General features: G+C 42.1%; 1 protein-coding gene across 1 annotated transcript in view; it reads left to right on the plus strand.

The window, feature by feature from the left end:
* LOC109696442 (spermatogenesis-associated protein 31D4-like) overlaps positions 1 to 12,871 on the plus strand; it is a 30,027-nt gene that overhangs the window by 372 nt on the left and 16,784 nt on the right. Inside the window, exon 2 of the mRNA XM_020179496.2 lies at positions 797 to 900. Coding sequence (XP_020035085.2) covers positions 797 to 900 — 104 coding nt within the window. The remainder of the gene's footprint in view (positions 1 to 796; positions 901 to 12,871) is intronic.

Genomic DNA, 12,871 nt, shown 5'->3' on the forward strand with positions numbered 1-12,871 from the left:
TAATAGGATTTGATTTGAGGACTTTCTAGAAATGCCCCCCCAATGTCCTTAACCTACTAACTAAATATGAAGAAGTCTTGAGCTGGAAACCAAGCTTTTACTCCTCCAGTTAGACATGAGGCTTAATGCAGGTGAGAGATCACTAGGACCTACAAACCCAGTTTCTTTTCACCTTAACTGTGGGGCTTTGTATGAGATTTGTAAGTAACCTGCCTACTCCCACCCCATCCTGGCAACAGCACCCCGTTTCATCCGGGCATTCTTCCATCCAGGAGGCCCTGGGCTCTCAGGTCTGGAGCCCCACTCCCAGTCTCAGCAGGTGCACCTGATCAGTTGGGGAGGGGGACACAGTGAGAGAATTTCAGTCTCAGCAGAGTGGATGGCCAGGAATGCACCTGGGGCTGAGGAAGGCAAGCAGAGTCCCTCTCTGGGTGGATATCAGGGCCTGGGAGAGGGAACCTCTCCTTTCTGCTGGGATCAAAGGGTTTGGAGGAATTGGGTCAGAGTGGTCACCTTTCCCTGTGACGGGAAGAAGCCCAGTGACTTTAGGAGGAAATGAAACTAATACAGGGAAAAGTAAAACTGAGAGGAGAGTGAAGGACCAGTGACTTCATACGGATGGCAGGAAGAGTTCACATCAGAACTGGGGCAAAATGTCCGAGGGCTTAGAGGAGTGAAAAAGTGTAAAATGGACTAGCTTATCCCTTCAGCTCCTCACTGCCTGAACTGGCCACTTAATTTTAGAGCTGTTTGCCTCATCTTTACCCCTGTGCCCTCCTCTTGGTTCATTCTCTAGAACAGAGCAATGGAAAACCCATGAAGTGTGGGAAGTCAGATCTGCTCTGTGGCCCAGAAAGCCAGAAATCCAGCCAGCTGAGAGAGGAACAAAGCCAGCACATGGTAATTAGACAGCCAAGAAAGAGAAGCAACGTCAGGCCCAGAGAAGTGGACTTAAAAATAAAATTCCTTTCTGAGTGGTCTTTGTGTGGATCCCTCACCTTTAGCTCAAAGTGTCTCCTCTAACTAAAATGTCTTCTGATCTCGATGGTGGTTTGTGGGACAAACTTGACTGTCTTTGTGATCCTCATGGATAGCATTTCTGTCCCAGAGATCAAACTTCATTCCCTCTGATCTAGCACCTGGAGCTAGACACTCCCTGCAAACGCCAGATGCACATCTGTATAACAGTCACAATTAGCCACCCCTTGTGAGAATTGTGGAAACCTAGAAAAGGGTGTGTTTCAAAAATAAAATTGCAATTTTATTAGAAAAGAAATACAATTTATTTTAACACTGAAAAAACGAATTAGAATTCTCCGACTTTCCTTCCATCAGACTGACAGGGAGGTCTAAGAGCCAATGTGGGATGAAGCTAGGAAGAGAATCCACCAGATGGTGGTGTTCGCTTGTGATGATACAACCCACACTGGGTCAGACATCAGGGAGGTGGGAAAGGAGAAATAAAGACATGAAATCTAAACTCTGAAATCCAAACAGGACCTGAGGACAGGCAGTTATTCCTCATATTCCAAATTGTGAGCTATAAGCAGACATGCACACTCTGTCTGGGCAGGGTGTTTCTAACCCGGGCTGCCAGAGGTGGCTGATGTTTCTCAGAGGCACAAATCTTATCCATCCTAAGAGGCCGTCACCTCCACAACAGACTGGAGTCCTGGTCCCTTCCCAATGATGAGCTGGGATTCCTCTTGGAACTTGGTCAGCCCAAAAGCTGAGCCACATGTGTGGGTGAGGGGCTCTTGCAGAAAACTGGTGCCAGTGCTCCTTCTGTCACCTTACAGTTAAAAGTCAGGAGCAAAGAGTCATCTTGGCCTATTGGTGAGAGGGAGACTTTGAGAAGGACAGAAGAACCACCTAAACTGTCATCTCCTAGGTCACCTGCCACTGTGGCATCTCTTGGTTCCCTTAGAATTTGATGTCTCTCTCACCCTTCTTCTTTCCCACCATTCTGTCCCTCACACCTAGGAATTACTCTTGGTGGCAATCTTCAGAAAGTGCCTGGAAGTTGGCAGCTCACGGTTCCTTTGTTTCTGCCAATTTATATTTGGTTTTGGGGGGGTTTCTAACCAGCAAGACATAATGGTAGACATCAAAGACTGACCACTTTTATTTTCTTTTTAAATCAGCTCTTAAAACACTTCATACACATATACCTTCTGTTATAATGGCTTGGCTTCCTTGCTTATTACTTTTGAATGAGAAATATTTTTCTATTTCTCCCATCATGGAATCTATAGCTAAACACAGAGGGAAACTATGTTTTTTATACTAGATTCATTTAACAAAAAAAAAAGTATTTTTTGTGTGGATTTGGCTGCCCAAAGTTTTAAAATTGGAGTGAAAAAGTTTCCCATTAATAATTGGTTGTGGAGTATTGATTTTATGGGAGTTATTCACTGGACATATTCAGATGTACCACTGGGTATTGTTGCAAAGTGGAGATTTGTGCATTGCTTAATGACCAGATAAGTCCTGAAAAGTGCATCCTTAGCAACCCAGTCTGTTGCTGCTAGGGACACAGTGAACAAAATCAAACGAGATTAAATTAAACATGGGTGACAAGAATGTAAAGAAGACACTAGGGAGACACAAGATTTGGGAAGTTACTACTAGTAAGACAGCATATTGTTGTTTTTTTTGTAAGTAGAAGAAGTTCACTCTAAAATAATCACAAAAAGTGTAGTAAACACACAAGCCAGTAACAAGGTCACTTGTCATTATCAAGCATGATAGCTTGTTTACTCCAGCATCATCACCAACACATGAGTGCCATGTGCATTGTGACATTATGACAGCTAAGATGTCACTAGGCATCAGGAAGTTTTAGCTCCATTATGTTATAGGACCACCGTCATGTATTCAGTCCCTCTTTGACTGAAACTTCATATGAAGTGCAAGAGCGTACGTTGTTTAAACCTCTTCCGTTTCTTTGAAAAATACTAGGTGAGCATGTGGAGGAAAATGTGCACTGCCTATAATCTGCCAGTTTAATTGTTCATGGGATTTGTGAACGACGGAGAGTGAAAGTGAAGGAAGAGTAAGGTATAGGGTGGGAAATGCAAGAGCAGGTCTGGATAATGTATCACACTGAATGGCCAGCCTGCGGGAAAGGTGGAGGTCACTGACTCTGGTCAAACATTGACTAGGGTTGCGGATAGAGAGGAAATCCGTTGTGATAGCACAACTCTCTTGTGACATTCTCATAGCACTGTACCTTGGTGCTACCCCACAGTATTATGTGTATCAGTGCAATCATTTGCCCATGGCTGGCTTTGAACCTCGATTCTCCTGATCTTTGCCTCCTGAGTAGCTAGGCTTACAGGCACAAGGTACTGGCACCTGGCTTTGTTGGCATCTTCTGATCCACCACTCATCCTAGTGTGGCACAGAGAAGGTGCTCAAGGCATTTGGATGCAAGCAGATGCTTACCCATTGGCTCACACAGCGTTGTGTGCCTGCCCCTGGCCACTCTGATCTCACCACAGTCCTTGGAAATGACTCTCAGGGACAGGACAGGTGGGATGAGAAGCTTTCCCAAGGGGCAGAACAGCACTGCCACTAAAGGCATAGACCTACTCGCTCTTCATGGTCCCCCTTCTTTTGGAATTTATAATCTAAGGAGATCAACAGTACTGACCTAGGTCCACAGGACCGTGCAACTACAAACTGCGGTCAGCAGATCAGCCTAGAAAGTCAAGGAACAGGAGTCGATAGCAACATCCACCAGTAGCCCTCAGCTTGGGTTCAGAGGTCAGAACGGCTTCCCATGGGCAGTGACACTCCACTCAGAGTTGATGAAGCTAGAGAGGGCCCGTGCAAATGCCACCTGTCCAGAGGAAGAACTTCTCTGAGGACCTGCAAGAAGTTGAGAAGTGACTAGGTGAATATGGTTGAATATTATGTACTTATGAATGAAAATGGAAAAATGAGACCTGTTGAAACTATTCAGGGAATGGGGAGAGGCAAGATAAAGGAGAATGATGGAGGGGGTGAATTCAACTATGATATATTATAAGAGCTTTTGTAAATGTCACCATGTACCCCCAGTTCAACAATAATAAAAAAAAAATAAAAATCAGTAAAGAACATGAGAAGGAAATAGCATGAGGTGTGGTAAGAAGCTTGTCAAAGGTGGTGAAAACTGCCACTGGTGACCAGGTTTGAACTTTGACTCTGGTGTACTTGTGTCTTAGAAGCCTCGGTACATCACTGTCAACTGTGACACTCTGAATTAGCCACATAGCCGGTTTGTCAGTTCACAACCCCAAAGGTCCCAGCACTTTGGTTACGTTCAGCTTCTTTTGGCATAGAAAACCAACATGTGTTGGTTTTCCTTCACTTGGAAGGATCAGGAGCAGTGGTGAAAAACAGCAGTCTTCTGACCTCTTCTGACCTCTTCTTGCTGTTCACCTGTAAGGTGACAAACCATGACAAAGGCTTTAGGAATGTACAAATGCCACAGAAGATGGTTCCCACCTTCACCATATATATGAAAAGTCATTGTCAAACACTACAAAGAAAACAGGATTCCCAACCAAAATTTGAATGTAGACACGTTGTAAAGATGTCCACTCATGCTTTTAATTTAGCATTGATAGGAAATTGCTGTAAGTAAATATCATTTTTCTTTGCAACAAAATATAGTTTAATTGTTAGCTTAAATTAAACTTTGATCCTGCCTAATGGTACTAAATTTCAGTTATCCATCTGTAAATTTATTTTTACTTTGCTAAACAAATGCTGAAGGAATAATTAGAAGCTGGGCTTTAACTTTTTGTAACTGCTCATTTTGATTCTTGATTTAGTTTAAATCTTTCCCAATCTACACTTGTCTTTTTCTTGGTGGTACTGGGGCTTGAACTCAGGGCCCCATGCTTGCTACACAAGGTGTGCTCTACCACTTGAGCCACTCCACAAACCCTACATTTGTTTTTAATTGTTAATTTTTTCATGGTTTTGGGGGACTAAGATGAAAAACAATTAAGACCTTTAGCATTTATGATGCTTAAAAATTTAGTTTTCCTAGGATTTTAACAGCAACAACAACCAGAATTCGATAGCACAATGTTCCTGACTCAAACTGTCAAGTGCTGGGATTACAGGTGTGTACCACCTTGCCTGACTTAAAAACTAGTAGATTGGATACACCAATAATTACCTCACTGAGAGAGAAATCAGGAAAATAATAACATTCCCAACAGCACCACACACACACACACACACACACACACACACACGAGGATAAACCTAAATAAGAATGTGAAAGACTTCTACTCTAAAATTTATAAAACACTGAATAAAGAAATGGAAGAAACATCAGAAGATGGAAGTCCCTCCCATGTTTATGGATCAGGAAAGTTAATTTTGTTCAAATGTCCACACTACCCAAAATGATCTACAGATTAAGTTTAATCCCCATCAAAATACCAATGACATTCTTCACAGAAACAGAAAAAATCTTAATATAGATGCACAGAAGACCCCAAATAACCAAAAAAGCAATCTCGAGTAAACAGAACAAAGCTGGAGACATCTCAATACCTGACTTTATAACACACTACAGAGGCATAGTATCAAAGCAGCACAGTATTGGTATAAACAGACACACAGACCAATGGCACAGAGAGAGAGAGAGAGACAGAGAGAGAGAGAGAGAGAGAGAGAGAGAGAGGGCTCAGAAATAACTTTAAGCAACTGGTTTTGACAAGGGTGCCAAAAACATACATCAGAGAAAGGACAGTCTCTTCAACAAACAGTTCTGAAAAAATTGGGTATTCATGCATAGAAGATTAAAACTTGACCCCCAAGTCTCACCCTACTGAAAATCAAATTGAAATGGCCCAAAGACCTTAATGTAGGACTACAAAGTCTGAAAGAACTGGAGGAAAACATGGGGAAACACTTTAAGATTTTGGCACCATGGGAAACAAAAGCAAGATAACGGACAAATGGGATTGCATCAAGCAGAAAGCAAAGGAAACAGTGAACAGAGTGAAGAGATGGCTCACCAAGCAGGAGAAATGTCTTTGTCACTATTCATCTGAGAGAGGGTTAATAACCCAAATATATAAAGAACTCAAACAACTTAGCGTCAAAAAAGCAAGCAAGGCAATTAGAAAATGGGAAAATGAATGGGATAGACACCTCTCAAAAGAAGAAATATAAATGGCCAATAACTACACAAAACAATGCTCAGTGTTTCTAGCAATCAGGGAAGTGAAAATCAAAACTAAAGTGGGATTCTATCTGACCACAGCTAGAATGGTGGTCAGTTGAAACCATCCTCCCCCAAAGAAAAAGTGCTGGTGAGGATGTGAGACTGTTACATACTGTTGGTGGGAATGTGTATTAGTACGGTCACTATGGAAAAACAGTATGAGGCTGCTCAAAAATAGCTAAAAGTAAAACTACCATATATACCACTCCTAGATACAGCTGAAGAAAATGAAATTAGTGTACAAAAGCTATGCCTGCACACCCGTGTTTACTGCATGCCTATAAACAGTAGCCAAGATACGGAATCAGCATAGGTGCCCATAAACAGATGAATGGATAAATAAAATATGGTATATATACCCAATGGAGTATTACTCAGCTGTAAAGAAGAATGGAATATTGTCATTTGCAGGAACTGGATAGGACTGGAGAACATCAGGTTAAGGTCAATGAGCCAGAAACAGAAAAGTCAGGTATTGGATATTTTCTATCATATACAGAAAAGAAAAAAGATGATCTGAAAGCAAAAGAGGATTACAAAGGATTGGAAAAGGGGGTAGGGGATAAGGAGGAAAGAGGAGAAGAGAAGGTAGGAATCGAAAAGGTAGACAGAATCCCATTAATTTGTACAATTAATATGTGACCATCACAATAATGATAAAATGAAAATTTGGTCATAACTTGGCTGGGTCCCCTGTCTCTGGATCTCCCACAGAACTGCAGACACGTGTCAGAGGGGCCCTCAGATATCTCAAGGTCTGACTGGGGAGGCTCCACCTCCAAGCTCACAAAACATGACTGCTGGGTAGAGACACCCTCTCCGCAGGATTACTTTCAGCATAGAAATGTGATTCCCCCAGAGTGAAAGGCCAGGGCAGGGGTAGGCGCATAGGAGGAGGAAAAGACAGAGAACAATCATTTTGTAACCTAATCTCAGATGGAACCTTCGCCATATTCTAGTCCTAGAAGCAGGCCCCTGACACTCAAGAGGAGGAGATTATACAGGGGTGTGAACACCACAGGTCACTGGGAGTCATTAGCAGTGTTGTGGGGCTGCTTCCTGCAGTGTGGGAATTGGAGAGGCGAGGTGAATACAAAGAAGACATCAGAGGCTGTGGCACAGGATAAGCAGATTGTAGGTTGGACTAGGCTGGGAGTCATGGTGTTGGTGGACACAGAGTGGATGTCATGGAGACATATTTAGGAAGTAAAGTTGATAGGTAATGCTTAATGATCTGCTGAATGCAGAGAGGGAAGGAAGATAGAGATGCCATGGAGCGCCATGTGTCTCCCTTCCACACTGGACACGCAGTGGTACCATCTATGAGGAAAGAGACTGTGAAGCAAGGATGAGGTTAAGAGAGAAAGATCCAGGGTTCCATGCTGGAGGGCTTGTCACAGAGCCTAACACTCCGGGTCACCTTATTGGACATGCTGAGTATACAGGAGGGTGTCTAAATGCTGGGCTCGGAGGTGAGGTCCAGGTTTGAGATTTAAAAGTTGCTTGTGAAGAAAGTTCAGGGCAATGGGAGGAGGATTTAGGACTGAGTCTTGCTGAGTTCCGCATGTCATGATGGGTAAAAGAGGAGCCTACAAGATGGTAGGCAAGGCAGGCTACATGAGAGAGACTAAGCTTTTTGACAGGACTGGAGTTTGAACTCAGGGCCTCATGTTTGATAAGTAGGCACTCTACCACGTGAGCCATATTCCCATCACAGGATAAGCATTTTAATCAGAGTGATTTGGCATGACACATATTGAAATATCTAACATTTGTAGTGTAGGGGGTTTGATTTCTTTCTATTCACAGTCACAAACAGGATCCCATCCAATCTTCACAACAACCTAGTGGACAGCTGTTTTTCTCCCCATCTCAGAAGTGGGGAAACAGGTGAAGCAGGAGCCAGCCACGCAGGGCAGAAGCAATGATACGTGGCAATAGGGGTTCAGCCCAGGCCTCAAGGGCTTCTCCCTCCTGCACTGCATCAAATAACCTGAGGAGTTTTATTAAATTGGTTGCCTAGGTCCCATTGACCCATTGACTTAGAATCTCTGAGACTATGCTTCTGGTGTTTTCTTTTTTTAAAGCTTCTATCCCCATGCAGTCAGTCTAGAGGACTGTGTGTGGAGCCATCACACCGTTCAGCTTCTCCCTGGGCTCTTGGAGAAAGTCAGATTTTAACCAGCCAACAGCATTTGATTTGGCAGGAATCTCTCTGTAGTGAGGACACTGAAAGTCTCCATCAGTGTTCTGTTCCCACACTCACCTACAGCAAGAGAGACAGGGAGGTGGAGTTCTGTTATCATCTGGCACTCAGCAGGTGCCTATCAGTGGCCTCCTGGAGGTCTGTGACACTGTCAGCTTACTCTCTCCTTCCTGAACATTCTCCTTTGGGCTCTCTGTGGCACCTGAACCACAGGACCTCTGAGTAGTAAGAGTGGCAGAAGTATTTACATGGGGTGATAAATGACATCCTAGGTGAGTTCTTCATGATGTCAACGTATGATGACATCATTGCAAGACCACATTCTTATTTCACGAACGGTGTCTTCTGCAGTATTAGGAACCAAAGCAAAACCACATTAAGCCACGAGCCAGCAATCATAGAGACAGTGAACCCCTCAGCTGTGAGCACTGCTGAGATACAAACAAGCAGCCCACTAGAGCACCAGTAACAGAAGAATGCAATGCTCCTTTAAACTTGGAATTGTTTGTATGTCACTGCAGAAGCAACATCTGCTACTTGAGCCGGTGAATAAGTCAGCCCCACTCACTGCAAACTCAATATGCTGCATACCAAATTACTTTTGATTAAAAAGCTTATTCAGGAGCTAAATGCAATTACCACTAGGTAGACTTCTTTCAGCCAGCTGCCAAGGACTGTAAAGTGCAAGGGTTAGCATGCAGAGCTTCTATCCTCTGCAAGCCAGTGATGCACTGATTTCTGAGGCAGGGGTTTTGAGCATGTTTTCGGAGCTGCAGTTTCCAGCAGCACGGCCAGGGTATTGAGGGGGATGACCGTACCAATGAGGTCAAAGTGATCAGGTGTACTTTCAGTTTCATGGAAGGGGGTTGTTTGCATGGTATACAGCCCAGGATGGCACATGCTGGACCTGTTTTGACATGACTGACATATGCAACAGGCTACTTTTTTACAGCAGAGCTGACAGAGAACTAAGATGCAGATGGAAATGATGCAGTTAACAGGGATCAACGTGTCATGGTAGTGGAAAGAGGGCTTGAGAACAGAGAGGAGAGATACTGAAAGGGCATCTCAAGGCTGCGATATTCTAGAATAGTCTCAGCTTCAAACAGACTGTTCCATTGCCCCATAATCACCCCAGGGTTTGCACATCAAATGTGTCGTTAATGTGAGGGACAGGCGCTACCACCTACTTGTGCTCACATGGTTTCAGGCACCTTGAATACTTTTTCTTATTTAATATTCAAAGCAATGAGGTGGGACTGTTATTATTTCCACTTTGAGAAATGACAACAAAAGCCCAAAAAACTGTGGAGGTGGGATTCAAGTTCAAGAAAACCATGGATTTGCTGCGATGCTGTTCCATCTCGGCTCATATAAGATCGGCCACAGACACAGGAGCGGCTGGGCCAGTAATGTCCCAGTCCCCACTTGTGCCTCTCCCTTCTCCCATTGACAGCGGCTCTCAGGTGCTTCCCTGAGATCGTATTGTGCCCCAGAGATGTCCACGATGTATTTTAACTTAACACATGTCATTTTGTAGGAAAAGCATAAATAAGGAAATAATGACCCAGAGGGGGTGTGTATTATAAAAGTTAAAAATGAAAACCAGACACCGTGTGCTAGAAACATGTCATCACATTCGAAATATGTCAACATAGGTAGTTACTATCCTGTATCTTATTTTCTATTTAAGAAGTAGTGAGTGATTATACATTTATATGCTTTTTAGATTACTTTTCTCTAATTAACCCTGACAAATTTCTTTTTTTTTTAGTTGAATAGCTTTTATTTCTTCTATTTTGTGGAGCAATTTATATAAGATGGCTTTTATTTGTCCTTTGGAAGTTTGAACTCATCTCTAAAATACTTAAGCCTGGGCTTTCCCCCTCCTCCTTTGGAGGTACTCATTCCCATTTCAATTTCTTTAGCAGTTACTCATCAATTCATATTTCTGGGGTTCTGAGGGTTTTTTACATTTTGAGTATTTTTTTTATTGTTTTATTATTCATATGTGCATACAAGGCTTGGGTCATTTCTCCCCCCCGCCCCCACTCCCTCCCTTACCACCCACTCCACTCCCTCCCTCTTCCCCCCACCCCCTCAATATCCAGCAGAAACTATTTTGCCCTTATTTCTAATTTTGTTGTAGAGAGAGTATAAGCCATAATAGGAAGGAACAAAGGTTTTTGCTGGTTGAGATAAGGATAGCTATACAGGGAGTTGACTCACATTGATTTCCTGTGCGTGGGTGTTACCTTCTAGGTTAATTCTTTTTGATCTAACCTTTTCTCTAGTTCCTGGTCCCCTTTTCCTATTGGCCTCAGTTGCTTTTAAGGTATCTGCTTTAGTTTCTCTGCGTTAAGGGTAACAAATGCTAGCTAGTTTTTTAGGTGTCTTACATATCCTCACCCCTCCCTTGTGTGCTCTCGCTTTTATCATGTGCTCAAAGCCCAATCCCCTTGTTGTGTTTGCCCTTGATCTAATGTCCACATATGAGGGAAAAGATACAATTTTTGGTCTTTTGGGCCAGGCTAACCTCACTCAGAATGATGTTCTCCAATTCCATCCATTTACCAGCGAATGACAACATTTCGTTCTTCTTCATGGCTGCATAGAATTCCATTGTGTATAGATACCACATTTTCTTAATCCATTCGTCGGTGGTGGGGCATCTTGGCTGTTTCCATAACTCGGCTACTGTGAATAGTGCCTCAATAAACATGGGTGTGCAGGTGCCTCTGGAGTAACCTGTGTCACAGTCTTTTGGGTATATCCCCAAGAGTGGTATTGCTGGATCAAATGGTAGATCGATGTCTAGCTTTTTAAGTAGACTCCAAATTTTTTTCCAGAGTGGTTGTACTAGTTTACATTCCCACCAATAGTGTAAGACAATTCCTTTTTCCCCTCATCCTGGCCAACACCTGTTGCTAGTGGTGGTGTTGCTAATGATGGCTATTTTAACAGGGGTGAGGTGGAATCTTAGTGTGGTTTTAATTTGCATTTCCTTTATTGCTAGAGATGGTGAGCATTTTTTCATGTGTTTTTTGGCCATTTGAATTTCTTCTTTTGAGAAAGTTCTGTTTAGTTCACTTGCCCATTTCTTTATTGGTTCATTAGTTTTGGGAGAATTTAGTTTTTTAAGTTCCCTATATATTCTGGTTATCAGTCCTTTGTCTGATGTGTAGCTGGCAAATATTTTCTCCCACTCTGTGGGTATTCTCTTCAGTTTAGAGACCATTTCTTTTGATGAACAGAAGCTTTTTAGTTTTATGAGGTCCCATTTATCTATGCTATCTCTTAGCTGTTGTGCTGCTTGGGTTTCGTTGAGAAAGTTCTTACCTATACCTACTAACTCCAGAGTATTTCCTACTCTTTCCTGTATCAACTTTAGAGTTTGGGGTCTGATATTAAGATCCTTGATCCATTTTGAGTTAATATTGGTATAGGGTGATATACATGGATCTAGTTTCAGTTTTTTGCAGACTGCTAACCAGTTTTCCCAGCAGTTTTTGTTGAAGAGGCTGCTATTTCTCCATCATATATTTTTAGCTCCTTTATCAAAGATAAGTTGCTTATAGTTGTGTGGCTTCATATCTGGATCCTCTATTCTGTTCCACTGGTCTTCATGTCTGTTTTTGTGCCAGTACCATGCTGTTTTTATTGTTATTGCTTTGTAATATAGTTGGAAGCCAGGTATCGTGATACTTCCAGTATTATTCTTTTGACTGAGTATTGCCTTGGCTATTCATGGCCTCTTGTGTTTCCATATAAATTTAACGGTAGATTTTTCAATCTCTTTAATGAATGTCATTGGAATTTTGATGGTTATTGCATTAAACATGTAGATTACTTTTGGGAGTATAGACATTTTTACTATGTTGATTCTACCAATCCATGAGCATGGGAGATCTCTCCACTTCCTATAGTCTTCCTCAATCTCTTTCTTCAGAAGTTTATAGTTTTCCTTGTAGAGGTCATTCACATCTTTTGTTAGGTTTACACCTAGGTATTTGATTTTTTTTTGAGGCTATTGTAAATGGAATTGTTTTCATATATTCTTTTTCAGTTTGTTCATTATTAGTGTATAGAAAAGCTAATGATTTTTCTATGTTGATTTTATATCCTGCTACTTTGCTGTAGCTATTGATGGTATCTAAGAGCTTCTGAGTAGAGTTTTTTGGGTCTTTAAGGTATAGGATCATGTCGTCTGCAAATAGTGATATTTTGACAGTTTCTTTACCTATTTGTATTCCTTTTATTCCTTCTTCTTGCCTAATTGCTCTGGCTAGGAATTCCAGTACCATGTTGAATAGGAGTGGAGATAGTGGGCATCCTTGTCTAGTTCCTGATTTTAGAGGGAATGGTTTCAGTTTTTCTCCATTAAGTATAATGCTGGCTGTAGGTTTGTCACATATAGCTTTTATAATGTT

Source organism: Castor canadensis, chromosome 13 (genome assembly GCF_047511655.1).
Source record: "Castor canadensis chromosome 13, mCasCan1.hap1v2, whole genome shotgun sequence".
Classification (NCBI taxonomy): Eukaryota; Metazoa; Chordata; class Mammalia; order Rodentia; family Castoridae; genus Castor; species Castor canadensis.